This window comes from Capsella rubella, unplaced genomic scaffold, assembly GCF_000375325.1.
Source record: "Capsella rubella cultivar Monte Gargano unplaced genomic scaffold, Caprub1_0 scaffold_4, whole genome shotgun sequence".
NCBI classification, from domain to species: domain Eukaryota; kingdom Viridiplantae; phylum Streptophyta; class Magnoliopsida; order Brassicales; family Brassicaceae; genus Capsella; species Capsella rubella.
The window spans coordinates 5594237-5612408 of NW_006238920.1; the positions used below are offsets into that span (position 1 = coordinate 5594237).

An 18172-nucleotide genomic window follows, 5' to 3' on the forward strand; every position below is an offset into this window, starting at 1 on the left:
TTGATTTTAGGGGACCGCGTTGCTTTGTGTCCATGGAAATGATTGGTAAAGGTGGGTTTCAAAAGGAACAAGACTTTGGTCTTATTAAAGCAGCCGGTGGACAAAAGATGATGACCTATGGAAAGGTCCGGAACATCTCAGTGATGATTTGTGGAGTTGATATGCCCACAGACTTGGTGATTTGCCACATAGATGCACATGATGTGATCATGGGAATGGACTGGTTCGGCAAATACTCGGCGCATTTGGACGTCGCCGTGGACGAGTTGTTTTTGAGACGCCTAAGGGTTTACTGGTGTATCGGGGAATCCGACCAACGTCCGGTAGTTTGATTGTTTCTGCAATTTAAGCGGAGCATATGATTCAGAAAGGGTATGAAGCGTACCTAGCTACGATCTCTATGGTGGAAGTGGGAGCCGATCAAGAACTTAAGGATATTCCGGTTGTTCAGGATTTCAAAGATGTGTTTGGAGTGTTGACTGGTTTACCACCGATATGTTCGGATCCGTTCACGATTAAGCTTGAACCGAGAACAGCTCCAATCTCTAAGTCACCGTATCGAATAGCTCCGGTGGAAATGGCTGAATTGAAGAAGCAGCTTAGTGAGCTAATGGATAAAGGGTTTGTGAGACCAAGCAGTTCACCTTGGGGTGCACCGATTCTCTTTGTTAAGAAGAAAGATGGAAGTTTCAGACTTTGTATCGACTATCGTGGGCTGAATAGAGTGACGGTGAAGAATAAGTACCCTCTTCCGAGGATTGACGAGTTGTTGAACCAACTTAGGGGTGCTACTTGTTTCTTGAAGATTGATCTCGCCTTGAGCTATCATCAAATTCTCATAGAAGAATCGGATATCAATAAGACGGCCTTTTGAAAAAGGTACGGGCATTACGAATTCGTTGTCATGCCTTTCGGGCTGACTAATGCTCTTGCAGCTTTCATGAAGCTCATGAACAATGTATTCCGGAAATACTTGGACGAGCTTGTTATTATCTTTCTCAATGACATCCTAGTTTACTCAAAGAATCCGGAAGAGCATGGCGTGCATCTGTCAAAAGTTTTGAGTAAGCAGACATAACATAAGTTGTTCGTCAAGCTAAGTAAGTGTAGCTTTTGGCAAAGAGAAAGTGGATTTTTTGGGCATGTGGTGTCAGATAAGGGAGTGTCTGTCGACCATGAGAACATCAAGTCAATTGATGATTGGCCGAGACCCCATAATGCATCAGAGATTAGAAGTTTTCTTGGTTTGGCTGGGTAGTACCGACGTTTTGTTACAGGATTTCTGAGCATGGCGCAGCCATTGACAAAGTTAACTGGGAAAGATGTACCATTCGTGTGGTCAGCAGATTGTGAGAAGAGTTTCTCGGAGCTTAAGAAGATGCTTACAAGTACACCGGTATTGGCGTTACCAGAACATGATAAACCTTATGTGGTTTATACAGATGCATCAAGGATGGGGCTTGGATGTGTCGTAATGCAGCATGGTAAGGTAATCGCTCATGCCTCTCGGCAGCTAAGGAAGCACGAAGCGAATTGCCCTACTCACGACTTGGAAATGGCGGCTATCGTGTTTGCTTTAAAAATGTGGCTTTCTTACCTTTACGGTGGGAAAGTTCAAGTTTTCACGGACCATAAAAGTCTCAAGTATATTTTCACTCAACAAGAGTTGAACTTGCGGCAGCGAAGATAGATAGAGTTAGTGGCCGACTACGATGTGGATATCGAATATCATCCGGGTAAGGCAAAACTTGTGGGCGATGCGTTAAGCCGAAAAAGAGTTGCTTCAAGTACTGAGAAGGAGATGGAAAGTTTGGATAACATGGTTGGTACCTTGCGCTTGGAAGCGATATCAGAAGAGTTAGAGCCTTTGGGTTTGGGTGCCACAGATAAAGCTGATTTATTGACTCGTGTTCGGAAAGCACAAGAAAAAGATGAGGAACTGATAAAATTATCGAAGGATGATAAGTCCGAGTATCAGACTTCAAGTAATGGGACGATATTGGTAACGGACCGTGTGTGCGTTCCAAAGGATAAGGAACTTCGAGAAGAAATTATCAAGGTAGCACATCAGTCTAAGTTTTCGATACATCCGAGATCAACAAAAATGTATCGTGACTTGAAAAGATATTATCATTGGCGAGGTATGAAAGAGGATGTTGCTAGATAGGTTGCATCTTGTTCGACTTGTCAAAGAGTTAAAGCTGAACATCAAGTCTCGGAAGGATTGTTGCAAAGTTTACCGATTTCTGAGTGGAAATGGGATATGATAGCCATGGATTTTATCACCGGATTGCCTCTGTGCGAGGAGAAGGATTCAGTTTGGGTTATTGTTTATCGACTAACGAAGACCGCGCATTTTTTGCCGATAAATAAGAAAGATGGTGGCGAGAAGCTTGTAAAGATTTCTGTGGAGAATATTGTTCGGTATCACGGAGTGCCGGCGAGTATAGTATCAAATCATGACTCTAAGTTTACTGCTGGGTTTTGGAAAGCTCTTCAAAAACAATTTGGTACAAAACTGAACATGAGCACAGCTCATCATCGACAAACGGACAGGCAGTCGGAGAGAACAATCCAAACACTTGAGGATTTGTTGAGAGCGAGTGTTCTGGATTGGGGTGGAGATTGGACGAATTACTTGCATTTGGCAGAGTTTACATAGAACAATAGTTATCAAGAAAGTATTGGAATGTCACCATATGAAGCATTGTATGGTAAGCCTTGTTGAACACCGCTGTGTTGGACACAAGTGGGGGAGCGAAGCGTCTATGGTCGAAACTTTGTGGAGGAAATGACCGAGAAGATCAAAGTGTTGAAGGTTAAAATGAAAGAAGCCCAAAATAGACAAAAGAGTTGGAGACATGGTTTACCTTAAGACGGTTACTAATAAGGGTATAGACCGTGCAGCCTTGAACACAAATTTAACTCCGAGGTACATGGGACCGTACCGAATTCTGGAAAGAATCGGAGCCGTGGCTTACCGACTTGAATTGCCTCCGGAAATGAAAGCATTTCACAAAGTGTTTCGTGTGTCTATGCTAACGAAATGCACAACACCTCGAGAGAATATTTCATCGGAACTTCCAGCGGATTTGCAAGCGAATATGACTGTTGTTGGATGATCAGTTCGAATTATTGGGAGGAAGTTGAGAGCAGGAAGGAAGAAAAAGGTTAAGTTGATTCAAGTTGTGTGGGATTGTGATGGAGAAGAAGAGACTACTTGGGAAACAGAAGAAGTAATGAAAGTAAATTTCAAGAAATGGTTTGAGAAGCGAGAAGTCTCGAAAGAGAAAGTTTAGATTCGAGGACGAATATATTCTAAGTAGGGGAGAGTTATAATGCCCGTCTCCGACGAATCTTAGCCGGTACTGGACGTCCCAATGGTGAAGGAAACATAGGTTGGTCGAAGAATTCATCAAACGGTCAAGGATTTATCGGTACGATCAAAGTTTGTCTAGAAAGATCAGTGTAAGCTGTCGGAAATCCGAATGATCGAAGGAAAATTTGAGCATTCGAATAATCATTTGATTTTTTCGAACAATAAAGAATTTTCGGACAAGCTTATCGGAAGATTATCAACCATCGCGTGTTTATCGGACCGTCTGAAGGAAATCTATCGAGCGGTTGTCGGTGATGCGAAGATCCGCGCGTTAGTTGTCGACCCGATTCAGTAATCCGCAAGTGTTGGTATGCCGAGATACGCATGATTTGGATTTTCTCGTTGTTGTTTGTGGAAAATGATAAGATCTTAATGAAGATCGGAATAATGGATATTCCATCGAATATTCTCAAAGGATCGGGAATTTTCTCGAGTCTATATAAAGGACTACCAACCATTTGTTAGCTATTTCACGCGTAAGAACCCATAAGGCGTTTGGCAAGCTTTTCATCGAGAAAGTTAGAAGTTTGACGAGAATCCGAGAGTAAGGTCGAGAGAAGATCGAGTACTTTCTAGAGAATCTTGGTAAGTATCGACTAAACTCTATGTTTATCGATACTTCATCGAGTGTTGTTGGTAAAAGAGCTTTGATCGGTGTTATTTTTGTAGATCTGGGTATTTTTCGAGTGTTTGTTGGATCCGATCGTGTGAGTTAAGCGACAAGAGGTGTCAAAAAGTGAATCTGTGTGAAAATGGTGGGAGCTTGACCGTGGCCGAGTCTTGAGTCATTTTATTGATTGATTCATTGATGTTTTCTTGCTTGTCATGATTTATATGTGTTATCGCGATAATGTCTTGATAGTTAATCGATGGTGGTTCCGATAATTATCTCGATGGTATGTTATGTTTATGACTTGCTTGTTTAACTTCTTGAATCGATAAAAATGAATGTGATTTCTTGACTGAGCCAAGTGTGACAGGACGGCCGTTCCACTAAGCAAATTTGTTGCTTACGCCTCCTTTTGGATGCTGGAAATGGAAGTAACCTTAGTGGCTGAACCAACTCGTGAAAAAAGGCAAGGAAAGGGAAAGATGGTGGATCGGGTAGTTTAAATAATTCGGTCTAGTATGTTGAAAACGATGTAATAACTTATTAGCGAACTTGCCGTTTCTACTAGAACCTCATTTGGAAATTCAAGCAATCTGTTTTGCATTATTGACTTGTCTATCGTTCTTATGGACTTATGTTAAGTTTTATCGGAAGAACCTTTATACCTGGATGAAATTTTGAAAATTCGGGTTAGGGTCTTTCAGTATGTCCATCCAGGATGAAGGCAGAGGCCACATATCATTACAATCGACCAACATATCGATTGACTGCTCGATTGGGGTGAAACAGACAACAAATATGTTTTCAATCGACCACTTGATCGGTCGGTTGCATATGAAGATGTTGGGTTTGACCCGGTTCATCTCAGGTTGACCTGGATCGTTTTCTTTTACTATATAAGTGTTTCAAGGATTAATAAATATGAATCTTATGCTAAATTTTGTGCTTGTTTTCAATTTCTTTTCTATCTTTGAAATCCTTTTATGAATCTTAAGTACTTTTATGCAATTTAATCTCTTTGAGATATCTCTTCTACTTTTCTGTAATCATGTTCTTTGAAAGATCAATTTAATTGCTTTTGGTAGATTATGATGATTTAGTAGTTGGGTTACAGAGTTTAGGGCTAGATAGTTTAGGATCCTTGCGTATTGTTGCTAAGAAGGCTAAATCAACCTTGATCATGTTGATTTAGAACTTAGGAATTTCATGTCCGCAAGGTGTTCGATGAAATTTCTGAACCAAAACTTTTAAGTGATTTTTGTTCCTTACCTTTGGAATTTGTTGACTAGGGTGATTAATGTTTAAATAGACTTGTTTATAATGTTTATTGATCATTTGATTGTCTTTGGAAGAAGTTGATAATTGATTGATTAGTAAATGGATTAATGTCATGGAAATGAGTTAATCTTGTTGAATGTTCTGTGACCTAAGGATCATTCTTTGTTAGAAGTTGTTTGAACCTCCATCACCCATTTCATTGTCATTGTAGTCAATTTCCTTAACCCGAGAATTCGTCTTTTAATTATTGCTTAGTAACTTACTATTTCTCGCTTTGTTTGATTTTAAAATTACTTAATCTTTTGGTATTTACTTTCTTTTGTTTTGCTTTGATTTATTTAGTTTAATTGTATTGTTAGTCAAGTTTAAAAAACCAAATCAAATATCTTTTTAAGCTTAGATTAAGTAAATGAGTATTTTTGGTGTGTTTAATTTCTCCTTAAGGTTTGATAATTTAATTGGGTAAAATGACTACATGAATAAGAAACTTAATGTTATTGCATATATCCATATTTGTTTTCTTGATAATTAATGAGTGTGTTTCATAAAAGGTAACTTCTCCAGATCGATATATTAAAAAAGGTAACAATATCAGCAGAAGGAGAAAGTTCACTTCTTTTGGCAAAAAAAGAGACAAAAATAACCCAATAAAGTAAAATGAGTAGACGAACGAAACAATAACTCCGGTTCGACATTTTAGTTACAACTGTATCTGGTTCTGTGAAAGAGTCAAGACATGGGTTTACATGTGCTAGGTTTTCAATTGTTTTCTAAAGTGTAGAATTCGATTTTAGAGGTTATTAAAAATCGTTATTGATTTTATTTTTATACAATAGATTATAACTACTTTTTTCTTCACTTTAAGATCCATATTACTATATTTTAGATCTATATTTATCTTAATTGTTGTTCATATTTTATTGTATATTTGTTGAAAATACAAGATTAAATGGACAGCCGAATGTGGACATCAAACTGTATTTCAAAAACCAATAAAGAAGCTGGAAGAAGCGTCTGGGGAGCTAGATGTCCATTGCATATAGTACATTATCCATAGTCTAAGTTTATGTGTACTTGTAATGGTGTGTTTGATCATAGTGTGCTTTTGAATATTAGAGCGAGAGGAGGGGTGACCAGTGAACCCGTCCAAGATAGAAAGGTTAAATGGAAAAGAAAATGTGGAAAACGAAGTGTATATTATCCATGGTCCATTAGGATACATTAGGGTTCGTTAGACAGAAACCATTGTGGTGAACGATACATGTATATAAACAAATCCACAAGTTAACAATCCAGAAGTTAAAAATCAAAAGCTACGAAATGAGAAATGAGAACAAGTAAGAATCAACAAATCATAATGAAAAAGTTAAAATATCTGATTTGATCTCTCTATCACTAACTCCATTGTTGCATTTTAGATATATTTCGCTTCAAAGCACAAATTAAAAACGTAAAAAAAAATACAAAAACAATACGAGGGAGAAGAAGAAGTAGGAGAGCAGGTGTTTGGTTACAATGGCAAGCAGTTTAAATGGACTTGCATATGTGGATATGGGTCATATTAGAAGTAGAAAATTATTTTTTTTAACCTACTAATTCATCATATATGTACAGCTCTATGTGGATACATGAAACACTGAAAAAAAAAAAGAAGCAAAATCAAAAGAAAAGGAAACGAAACAAGATGTAGGAATCAACTTATACGAGAATGTGAAGAGAGAAGCTAAGAAAGGCGAACAAGGTGAGTTATTGTTATGAACATTCTTCTCGAAGCCGTGAAGATTTCAAGACAACGGCGAAGCGGCGGCTAAGATCAAAGCGAAGGTGAAAAGGATTTTGTTCGGCGGCAGGGGATGGGTAAAAGCTAGGGTTTGGGGAAGAGAATTACCGAATGGAAAGTGAAAGGACATTAAGAAATGCAATTGATCAGTAACAATATAGTGTGTCCAAAGATACTAGAACACCACTAGCAGTCCAAATATGTAGAGTCCATTATGCCAAGCCCATTTATGTTCAGAAGCAAAGGATGTCCATTACGGGATATCGTTGACATTCAAAGCCAAAATTTGGCTTCGTACAGAACTATACAATAACATATGTACAATTCCATGTGGATTCGGCTAAAAACTGAAAAACAAGTTAGAAATAAACGTGAACAATATCATTATTGTCTACTTCTACACAACTTTTTACGAACAGAGTTAGTGAGAAGAAGAAAAAAAGAAAAGAATAATAGAGGTAAAATAACAAAAGTCTCGAGAATGGTAAAAGAGAGATAGAGAGTTTAGTTAGAATGACAATTTAGAAAATAGTAAAAATAAGGGAGGTTAAGATAGCACAATATTTCCTCTATATCACGAGGAAAAGAAGAAGTGACTTGTTTTGATATTACTTTTGAAAAAGTGACATTCTGTGATATATTCTCATAATTAATCTGCATAATGTTGACAATAATTAAAGGTTGAGATTTTGATGTATTATTTGGGGTTTTGTGCAAATAAACCCTCCATATCGGTATTATTTACAATACGACCCTCCAAATCCAGAAATTACAAGTCAATCATGCAAAGTCAAAATATATATGCAATATAACCCGTTATTGCTACTATCATGTTTGTAAAAAATTTGGAAATAATATATCAAAATGAAGCCCTCGCGACTAAAAGTTCAAATACATCTTTAGAATTATAAAAAATAAATATATGTGACCATAAAATTGTTTAGAAAAATAAATTTATTTGGTTAGCTGTATTAAGTATTATTCTTGACTTAGTATTATTGTTTTGCATTTCTTTCTATATAGAGGGTAGAATTACAAAAATTGATTACTTGAAGGGTTTATTTGCACGAAACCTATTATCCGGCAATTAAACTTTACAAACAAACCATCCTCTATGAGTCTTAAAATGTTACATGTCACAAAGCTTTTAATCGAACCCTCTGCCAAGTATATAGCTATGAAGCTAATTTATCAATTGATCCAAAATAGCTTTGGCATTATCATTATCAAGATAGATGAACTCATATATCATACCATAATACTAATCAAATAACGAGGGTGCTTACTTTTTTTTGTAGAATAAAATCCAAAGGCTAATTATTTTTGGTAGACGCCTTCCAAAAAGAAACCTCTCTTCCTACTTGGAGTTACATGTATCCTCACCGAGAAGTAGTCTTATCCAATCACCATTAAAGGATATGTGTCTTTCATTTGAAGAAGGTGAACCAAAATATCCTAAATCTGTTTCACACAGTGAAGAGGTTCGTCAAGCAAACATGAACTGAATACACAAACAATGAAGTGGAGTTAGAAAAGAAAAAAAGAGTTTACTTTTAGGTTCATGACCAAGTAGAGAGGACTGAAGCAGCAGTGTGGATTCTAACTCTGTTTCAGTTACCTGTTTTTTCCTTTCTGATCCATAAACAACTGATTCCAACAAACCATCATATAGTGATGATGATGGTGAATGATCTGTCAGAGAGGATTGGACCAAAGTGTTGTTGTCTAGTAGCTCATGTTCTCCCATTGAGTTAGACTGTTGTTGTACTACTCCATGGTCTTCATGAGAATCATAATATTGGAATGAAGGGAGCTCCAACTTTTTCGCCTCGGGACCAAGAGGCTCAGGAGGAGAAGAATATGTAACATCATTGCTATCCAGAAACTGTTCTGAAATGTTATCCACAAAAGGATAGTTCCATAGCTGAGTGCTTTGCTCAATCATAGCATATCCATCGTCAGTTTCTGGTTCTCTATAACGTTTTCCAGTAGACATGTAAGGAGGAGGTGATGATGATGCAACCAAGTTATACATATTACTAGGCTGAAAGAAACATGGTCTTTGCTGAGTCACAAACACACCAGAACTAGGAACAACGCGAAGCATCGAATGGTAATATGAAGTTTGGTTGAGTGGCAAGTGTTGAAAATCCAATTGAGGTATCTCAACACAGTCTGACTCCATAGAGTCTTGACTATGATGACCATCCAATGAATTATGATCACTGTTAAAACCAGATTGTGTTGCTGCATTCATTGCTTGCTCTCTAACTTCATCAGGATAAACAGGTAAACCAAGTCTTTGCTGTCTCTTAAGTCTTGTGTTCCAAAAGTTCTTTATCTCATTGTCTGTTCTCCCTGGCAGCTGAACAGAACCAAAGAACCCAAAAGATTAGAGCAAACACAAGAGATCCATAAAGAGGAGTAAGAAATGAGTTAACTACTACACATACTTCACCAGCCATTCTTGCCCATTTGTTACCCAATAAAGCATGAAGTTCGATAACACGCTGCTCTTCTTTCTCCGTAAAAGCGCCTTTTTTCAAATCCGGTCTCAGATGATTAACCCAACGAAGACGACAACTTTTGCCACAACGAGAAAGACCAGAGTGTTTCTGAACAGCGTTCCAGTTCCCATCACCATGTTTATCAACATAAGCTATCAAAAGATTGTCTTCAGCTTGTGTCCAAGGACCTTTAGTAAAAGCTTTCTCGGTTGCATTATCTTCATCTGATCCTGAATCATTTCTAACTTTACCCATCTTGTGTTACCTTCATCTGTAAACCAAATATATACACATAAGTTTCTCAGCCTATACCTAGGTTTAGTTTTCTTGGGAGTCAAACAAATCATACAAAGGATCAAAATTATTCATTAATACTAATTAATAACTCCCTCATGTCACTTTATTTATTAGTTATTAATTATACTAAAGGTTAAGGTTAAGACTTAAGAATCACATACATAATTAAAAACTTACATTAACTAAGTTAATTTAAAAATTTAGTGTTTATTCTTCTTATAGATTCTTCTTCATAACTATTTTATAATATGCTATAAAAAATAAGGATTCTTATTAATTTTGCCATTTCCTCACTCAAATCTTTTAAATGTGCCATTTTCACTTTAATTTTGTGGATTTACCATTTTTAAGTTTTTAAAATATGTATTTTTATGATTTTTTTGTTGCTAGAATATATACTTACTAAACCCTAAAAAAATATGGAACCAAGAAATCCCAAACAGAATATGTAAATTTGTGTTTTTAGATCTTAAAAAATGGCAAATCAAAAATATTTAGATTAAAATAGCAAAATCTGTAAATGCCATTGAAAAAAGTCCTTCTCAAGTAATTAACTCAATAAAAAAATGTACAATTTTTATAAGGTATAAGAGAATTAGAATTTTACTTACATAGGAAATGATTATGAACGTCTTGGAACATCAATTAATTCTCCTAAAAATTAAAATCAAATAAACAAAACAAAACAAAACAAAAAAAAATACGTTTATAGTAAAATCCGAATCAAGAAAATCCAAAAAACCGGTTTAAAACAGAGTCTACCTGCCCAAATTGAAGTCGGTTTAGAAATGACAAGAACCGGTTTAACAAGCGATCGGAAAAATTAAACTGAGGCGATTCCGGTTAACGACGACGGCGTTATGTAATTTGTGTTAATAAGATGATGATGATCAAGAAGAGATTCTTAAAGAGGTATTAGATCAATTTCAATGGCGGAATTGAAAAAAAAAAAAAAACTGACGAATAAAAAGCTTAAACCTCAGTTTCAATGGCGGAATTGAAAAAAAAAAGATAATGATGATGATGATGATGATGAAGCCGTACCTAAACCTTGGAGATACAGAGCTAATCACAGAGGAGAAAATGAAAGAAAATGAAAAAAAAAAAGGTTTAGGTCTCTGAGAATTTTAGGGCTTTAAAAGGAATCTAAATAAATATATATATATAAGGACTGAGAAATTATATTTAAAAAAAAAAAAAATGTGTAGAGATCAAAAACGATCCCTATAGTATCGGAAGAGATGAACTCGAGCTTTCTCAGGTTTTTCTCGTTTTTTGCATTTTCGTCCCTCGATTCTTACTTCTTTTATAGATTTTCTTCTAATTTTGTATGTATCAGATATCCACCTGAAATTAGTCAGATTCGCAACTTTTAATTTTATCAATTTAACCCAAATTTTTGACATCCAAAGGCTAAATATAGTACTAAATTTGGTAATAGACCCATGAACATTTTTGCTTGGTTTCCAAATTTAATTACCAAACAAGGATGGTTCTTTTGTAGGGAAACAATCTTGTATGGTTTTGTCAGAATACAATCTTCAAAAAAATATGACTGTATATCTCAGTACCTAACTCTGCTCATCTTCTTGCTTTGTGGAGTTTGAATATTGTTTCCTTGTAGTACTTAAGCTCCTTTATGCTTTCTCTTATATCATCCATTGCTCTGTGGTTGTTTTTCTTTGCAGGAGCTCTTCTTCTCTCTGTTAACAATTATACCACAAACATATCCAAACTTATAAACGTATTTGGTTATCATAGATGACATTCACTTTTACAGTGTTTTAAAAGTTACCTTTTGGGAACCATCGGGAACATAGAGCCTTGACGCTACTGACATCGACGAGTATATGAGGGAAAAGGGCAGCCAAATCTGGCATGTACTTCTGTAAAATACAAAGACTTGTTATGAATTATGATCAAGATGCAATTGTTTGACAGAGTGGGGATGTATTCAAGTACCTTTAAGAAAAGATAATCTACATAGACAGAGTTTCCAGCTAATTGTGGATTTTCAGAGCCAACATGCTTCTTTATGAATTCAGTGACCTGCAGCGCCAACCCACAATGTAACATTCAAGTTAACCATCACCAAAATTTAACAAACAGATTGAATGTTTCGTCTCGATATGAAAAATTTATAGAGATGCTCTTTTAACTTTTCGGTAAAATTAACAACAAAGCAGTCTAGTATTACATGTTTCTTTACCTCTTTCTCAGCTTGACTTTCACTTATCGTACTAGAGAGCACTTTCTTCGTCAACCCTGAAGTGATTGTCCAGATGTCATACAGTTTAAAATCCATGGGAAACAAAGAGATTCTTGTACAGAAAATATCAGGAGAGAAACTTACCACTAGCTCCATGATGAGTTTGGCACCAGTCACCCATTTTATCCATACATTCTTTTGTTTGATGTACAACTAAATCTGGACCCTGACAGCAGTGAAACTCATTCAGTAACAAATCTAAACAAGGCAATTGTATATATATCCACAATAGTTTCAAATCTATGGTGTAGGAGCATGAGTTTCATCTAAAAGTGGGTGAGAATTCATGAAAACTACCCTAAAAACAGTATGAGACACTACAATATTGATCAAAACTTAACTTCTCTTACAAAGTTTCTCGACATTATAGCTATTGACTATGGAACTTCCACTATTTATGACTAGAATCTTTGGCAGAACACAAGGTATGATAAGTATCTTTATAACTAGAACATTCCTGGAAGATAAAGGAATAGAAGAATATACCTCCACTGATTTGGTTAAATTCCCATCAGTAACTATACAAGCAATCTCCAATATCCTATCTTCTTCAACATTTAGACCTACACAATATAGTAATAATAAGAAAAAGTAGACGATCTAAAAGAAACTCAAAAGAATCAAGATCCTGTATTCAACAGTTTACTACATGTGTAAAGCAATCAAAAAGACTTGTACTTTCTAAACCAAGGAACAATACATATGAAAGGTGAAACATAGTAGATAAGACCCTAGGTACATGGTTTTTGCAGCCAAGCAAATTTATCAATCAAAGGAAGTACTACACTATACATGTTTAGATCCCAATTTAGAACACTAAACTAATCTACACCAAACAATACAGTAAAGAAAGTTACAATTGGCATTCAAAGGCAGAGACTTTATAGATCATGAACATGTGAGTTCAACATACCAGTCATCTCCAAGTCAATCCAGACCAGTGGTTGCTTGTAATCTCCAATCTCTGTTGACCCATTTACTCTCTCTACTTGTTTCCCTGTAAACAAAACTCAAAGATCAATCCTTTAATCGACTCTTCTTCTTCAACTCTCTATGTAATAGAAATCAATTGACTCACAAAAACCTAAACTTGTTTAGAGTAAGAGAGACAAAAGGGTACGAGGGTAAACAAGAAAGTACCGGAGGAGGAAGAAGAAGAGGAAGCCATTGGAGCATCTTCGTCGGCGAAGGCGAGTAGGGAGAAAGCATTCGAGAGGTTGTCCATTGATTTAATCGGAGGAAGCTGTAACCTAAAAGATTAGTATCGATCCGTATATACTAATAAACACATCTCTTTCTTGGAACTTTTGAAGAATTTGTTCACAGACTTTTTACATTTATTTGATAAGTTAGAGAATTTAATAACTGCTTAAACCTTAAATAATAATTTTATAAATCATTTTGATTTTATTAGTTTAATTTATGAATTTTATATATATGTCAAATTCATGTTTAGATAACTTAAGTATGTGTCATATACAGCAACTTCAATTTTTGTCAAAATTTAGTTTTTTTGCAAGTTACAAATGTCTCACAATAGTTCATTATTATTTTTTTGGTGAAAACAATAGTTCATAATTATCTTAAGTTAAATAAGATTATTAAGTTAAAACAAAAAAAAGTTTTGTAATAATTTTAGAAATTTAAGAGGTATTTCTAAAATATTGAATGTTTTTTTTTTTTTTTTTTTTGTCAACTATTGAATGTTTGTAATTATACAAATTTAGGAGAAAGTGATTTCGTATTTATTGTGTTTTTCTTTGTTCTTGTGATTTCCTAAATGTTTTTTTGTTTTTCTTGTTTCTCTTGTGATTTTTTGTTTGTTAAACGTATCATTAGTACAATGGATCATAGTAACATGCCACCACCACAACCATCATCATCAATGGCGAATCATACCTAACCTGCACATAATGGTGATGCACACTCTATGCCTTGTACAAGTTCCGGCATGTACAGTACCTATATCTTATATTCGTCTTCCTCCTCGCTGTAATCGCCGAGTGGCTTGCCCATTCTCCATTCCTTCGTGGCCGTGGCTTCACCAGTTGTGCCGCAGGGCTAGCTCAGACCGCGGTGTACACACTCAAGACAGGCCTTTGCCTATTAACTCGGTTGATATTGAAGTTTAAGTGTGTTCTTAATTGGAATTTTACTATAAATTATGTTACCTCATTCCAATTTTTTGGAGACAGAACGAACTAAAAAGAAAACACACCAATGCTACCATGAATCTTGATTAGAACTTAAAGATGAGGTTGTCGAGTCCTAAAGAGAAAAATCACAATGGTGACAGCTACATCTTGAAACTGATTAACTCGAACAAGTGTGCTCTTTAAATACTTAGCCAACAAGCTTCAATATGGCTTTATAAGTGGTATCACAGGTAATGCGGTTTCATATTTACACCTTTCATACACAAACTAATCCCACTCCCTTTCTCATCATTCAAACAGTAAGCCGGAAAAGCAAAAAAAAAAAAAGCTCATAAACAAAGAAAGCAAAGCTTTTGTCCCAAAAGATCAAACATTCATACATCACATACTTGTTTCTTTCTTAGCTTCGTTGTTCGTCCAGACTACTTGCTCCAGCGAATTAGATAGCTTCTTATAGAACTGCAAACACACAATCGATACTTGAACCATATGTAGACTTTTACCCTAAGATATAGTCGAAACAAAACTATGGACTTACCTTGTGGAATTCGAGAGTGTCTCCTTTCGATTTCGATACTTGAACCATATGTAGACTTGGTGCTACTTGGAATATCTGTTTGTCACACACCATACAAACAAAGAATGATCAAAAACTGATAAACCATAACCAACACATTCTTGAATGTCTAGTCTTATATAACATACCTCTGTTGCAACATTGAGATTTCCTTTTCTCCCAGCCTTGACATTCTCAAGCCTCATCTGATTTCAAGTAATACCATATCTTAGTTTATTGATTCTTTTCATTTCATTTCCTTTCCCTTTTCAGTGTTTTCACTAACCTTGTAGTTCTTCTTTTGCACATCAAAACCTAGTGGCTTTGCAGCTTCTTCTATCTTCTCGATGATCTCATTCGCACCTCCTCTCAATGTTATCCTTGTTTCCTTCTTAAATTCTTGTTCTGGATCAAACAGATTCTCTAGGTTAAGCCCTCTTGACATTGAGATGATCTCAAATGCATTGATCGCCGCAGGTTGCTCTTCTTTCCTCTCAGTAACATGATGTTCCTATACATGATCATCACAAGCCTTATGTGATTATACTATTCATAATATAAAATGAAAAAAAAAGTGGAACAAAAAAATGAAACTATCTCCTCACCTCAGAGTCCTTGAAAACAGCATCAATATCGTCCATGTTCGAGTCATCTTTCTCCTCGAACACTGGAGGCTTGTAATCTTTCTTGAACCATTCATCTTCAAAGACCTCTTGTGGTGTTACACGCTGACACAAAACCACATCAACTCAGTTTCTTGATTAAATTGCAGAGGGAACAAACAATCTAGAATAATCTTAGGTTATCAAAAGACTTGTTTATTCGATTAATATGTTTAACCGAGAATCAGTGGTTGATCTTTGCGAAAAAAAACAAAACAGAAACTGTGTAATTAAATGAAAGATGAAGCAGATAGAATTGTACATTTTAATATGTATAACACAGGTTCCCCAACTTTTTTTCTCCAGCCCTTTTGTGCTGGAAAAATGGAAGACATAATTGAGTACTATATAATATATATCATGGTATAAAAATGAAATAATATATATATATCTCATTACTCTCTAGTCATGGGGTTTGTACTTCTCTTTATATATATGATGAATGAAAGGTCATAAAGTCAATGCTAGTGAGGAAACTTTTAGCAATGGAAAGGTGTATGAGCATGTAAACTCATAGTAGTATTATTAAAATTACTCACAGTCATCGGGTTCGGATCCAAGATTCGAGTGATTAGTTTCATGGCGCCAAGTGAGAGCCATGGAGGACAGTTGAATTCACCAGATGAAATCTGCAAATAAAGAATGATGCCAAAAAGGGAAATTTAGATAGTGAAACAAGAATTGGTGGAAGATTCCATCTAAAAGAGAGAATTTGTAATAAAGAGTTGCTCACTTTTTTGTAAAGATTCATTAGATTAGAATCATCGAAAGGCAAGTAACCTGCAAGCAGGACATAGAGTATAACACCGCATGACCACATATCAGCGGTTGCTCCATCATAGCCTCTATCATTGAGAACCTAAGAACCACAAAGATAAGAGACTAGTTAGTTCTAGTTAGTTAAAAAAAGCCCTGAAAGGAGTAAAATTAAAGGATTAAGATATGTTATTTAGGCAGACCTCAGGAGCAACGTAGTTCGGAGTTCCACAAGACGTATGAAGGAGTCCATCATCCTGCGATCCCCATATTTTCGACAACAAAATCCGTAAGTTCTTAGAAAAATGGAAACCATTTCTTGGAACAATAAAGATTATCTAACAAAAAAACTACTATGGAATCATATAGTTATTACCCTGACTTGTTGGGACAAAGCACTTAATCCAAAATCTGAGATCTTGAGGTTTCCATAAGCATCCAATAGTAAATTTTCAGGCTGCAAAAATCACAGTAACACAGAAAAGTCAGAATTATTACACCTAATGTGTCCATTATCACAATCCTAAAGGCTTCCTACTATCTATAGAAATATTTTATCTAGTTCTGCTCATATCAAGTTACCTTAAGGTCTCTGTGGTAGACACCTCTGCTATGACAATAGTCCACAGCATGTACAAGCTGTTGGAAATATCTCCGAGCCTCGTTTTCTTTCATCCGCCCGTCATTTACCTTCATTCATATGTTAACACAATCAATTTTCAATTATAATGTGACAGACACCAAATTATCATCACAAAGTCACAAACATTTAAAACTTTGTGCTAACCAACTTACAATCTTATCAAAGAGCTCTCCTCCTGTAACATACTCCAAGATGATAAATATTTTCGTCTTACTTGCCATCACCTGCCAAGAACCAAAGCAATTTCCAAGTTAAAGATTACTACTTTCCAAGTACATGATTGAAGAAACATTGATCTGAAGAGTGTTACCTCATACAACTGAACAACATTAGGATGTTTTATCAACTTCATAGTAGCTATCTCTCTTCTGATCTGTACAATTCATTAAAGAAGCTTAGCAATGTGAAGCAGAACATTCATAATTAGAGAAAGAGAGACACTACACAAAAGACCTGTTCAGCCATCTTATGTTTGAGAACTTTCTCTTTATCAAGAATCTTGAGAGCTACAGGTTCTCCAGTTTCAGAGTTTCTAGCAAACTTGACTTTAGCAAAAGTTCCTTCCCCAATTGTTCTTCCAACTTCATATTTACCTACTCTACGCTTTACTTGCTGCCTCCGATTCATTTCCTTATACCAAAGATTACTCCCAAAACTTAGAAACAAAGAAAGGAGAAGACTTTAGAGGATTTGATTAGAAATCAAGAAGAGGGTTCAAAGAAGAAGCAAGCAAGACAGAGAATATCTCAAAATTAATTTTAAAAAGCACTAAAAAAAGAACCTTAAATTTATGTTTGGGACCGGATCAGCACAGAAGAAAAAGATCTGAAAGCTACAAGAGATTGAGAGATTTAAAAAACAACCCTTGAGAGAGATGAAGAGGCAGAGGACGTGATAAACGATGTACAAGAACTAGAAGAAGAAGATTGATAAGTTTATTTATTTATTTTTGGTGTTACAGTTCTTTTTGCTTAGGGAGAGTTTTAAGAAACGGACAAAGATCTTTAGAACTGAAAGAAACAAAACAAAGAAGCAAATGATGCTGTCTTTGTGTCTTTTTTTTGAGTTGTAGTACTAACTTTTAGGTAACTCTTTTTCTAATAACAAAACGGAATATATAACAGTAACTGATTTTAATTCAAAGTTATAAGATGATGAACTCAATTCGGATCTGTTTTCTCTTTTCTATATATTTTTTTATATTTTATGCATATATTTTTTTTTCAAATTCTCAATGATTTGATAATAATAGTGCATATATATTTTATAGATCAATATG

At 35.4% G+C, this 18172-nt stretch overlaps 3 protein-coding genes across 6 annotated transcripts; all 3 read right to left on the bottom strand.

Moving 5' to 3' along the window:
• Nucleotides 1-8512: 8512 nt before the first annotated feature.
• LOC17889459 (transcription factor MYB104) lies at nucleotides 8513-10954 on the bottom strand. Its single transcript, XM_023784457.1, has 4 exons — nucleotides 10896-10954; nucleotides 9501-9825; nucleotides 8666-9412; nucleotides 8513-8548 (listed from the first exon to the last, which is right to left on the bottom strand). Exons 2-4 carry the CDS (start codon nucleotides 9807-9809, stop codon nucleotides 8534-8536), a joined length of 1071 nt encoding a protein of 356 aa, XP_023640225.1. The 5' UTR covers nucleotides 9810-9825; nucleotides 10896-10954; the 3' UTR covers nucleotides 8513-8533.
• A 146-nt stretch (nucleotides 10955-11100) lies between these two features.
• LOC17889460 (oligoribonuclease) lies at nucleotides 11101-13411 on the bottom strand. 2 transcript variants are annotated; one of them, XM_023784458.1, is made up of 9 exons: nucleotides 13261-13411; nucleotides 13034-13117; nucleotides 12607-12683; nucleotides 12205-12286; nucleotides 12061-12116; nucleotides 11814-11900; nucleotides 11647-11737; nucleotides 11423-11554; nucleotides 11101-11198 (listed from the first exon to the last, which is right to left on the bottom strand). In XM_023784458.1, the coding sequence occupies exons 1-8, from the start codon at nucleotides 13343-13345 to the stop codon at nucleotides 11433-11435; spliced, it is 684 nt and encodes a 227-aa protein (XP_023640226.1). In that variant the 5' UTR covers nucleotides 13346-13411; the 3' UTR covers nucleotides 11101-11198; nucleotides 11423-11432. The 2 variants fall into 2 exon arrangements, with proteins under 2 accessions (XP_023640226.1, XP_006294946.1); XM_006294884.2 differs by lacking the exon at nucleotides 11101-11198 and having other exon boundaries at nucleotides 11263-11554.
• A 1012-nt stretch (nucleotides 13412-14423) lies between these two features.
• On the bottom strand, nucleotides 14424-17885 carry LOC17888786 (CBL-interacting serine/threonine-protein kinase 3). 3 transcript variants are annotated; one of them, XM_023785274.1, is made up of 14 exons: nucleotides 17675-17876; nucleotides 17347-17523; nucleotides 17204-17266; nucleotides 17046-17117; nucleotides 16833-16940; nucleotides 16627-16707; nucleotides 16454-16507; nucleotides 16228-16353; nucleotides 16034-16123; nucleotides 15438-15560; nucleotides 15119-15343; nucleotides 14982-15038; nucleotides 14815-14889; nucleotides 14424-14735 (listed from the first exon to the last, which is right to left on the bottom strand). In XM_023785274.1, exons 2-14 carry the CDS (start codon nucleotides 17518-17520, stop codon nucleotides 14658-14660), a joined length of 1326 nt encoding a protein of 441 aa, XP_023641042.1. In that variant the 5' UTR covers nucleotides 17521-17523; nucleotides 17675-17876; the 3' UTR covers nucleotides 14424-14657. The 3 variants fall into 3 exon arrangements, with proteins under 3 accessions (XP_023641042.1, XP_023641041.1, XP_023641043.1); XM_023785273.1 differs by having other exon boundaries at nucleotides 17347-17548; XM_023785275.1 differs by lacking the exons at nucleotides 14424-14735; nucleotides 14815-14889; nucleotides 14982-15038; nucleotides 15119-15343 and adding an exon at nucleotides 15757-15810 and having other exon boundaries at nucleotides 15468-15560; nucleotides 17347-17548; nucleotides 17675-17885.
• Nucleotides 17886-18172: the final 287 nt, after the last annotated feature.

Bases quoted from the DNA above. Each gene is read 5' to 3' on its own strand.
- LOC17889459 (XM_023784457.1), bottom strand. From the start codon at position 9,809: ATGGGTAAAGTTAGAAATGATTCAGGATCAGATGAAGATAATGCAACC. The intron at 9,413-9,500 runs GTATGTGTAGTA...GGTTCTGTTCAG, and splicing joins GGGCAAGAATGGCTGGTGAA to CTGCCAGGGAGAACAGACAA.
- LOC17889460 (XM_023784458.1), bottom strand. From the start codon at position 13,345: ATGGACAACCTCTCGAATGCTTTCTCCCTACTCGCCTTCGCCGACGAA. The intron at 11,738-11,813 runs GTACTTGAATAC...TGTATTTTACAG, and splicing joins TAGATTATCTTTTCTTAAAG to AAGTACATGCCAGATTTGGC. The intron at 11,555-11,646 runs GTAACTTTTAAA...AATTGTTAACAG, and splicing joins TTCCCGATGGTTCCCAAAAG to AGAGAAGAAGAGCTCCTGCA.
- LOC17888786 (XM_023785274.1), bottom strand. From the start codon at position 17,520: ATGAATCGGAGGCAGCAAGTAAAGCGTAGAGTAGGTAAATATGAAGTT. The intron at 16,941-17,045 runs GTAAGTTGGTTA...ATATGAATGAAG, and splicing joins GAGAGCTCTTTGATAAGATT to GTAAATGACGGGCGGATGAA. The intron at 16,124-16,227 runs GTGAGCAACTCT...CTTTATTTGCAG, and splicing joins TAATGAATCTTTACAAAAAA to ATTTCATCTGGTGAATTCAA.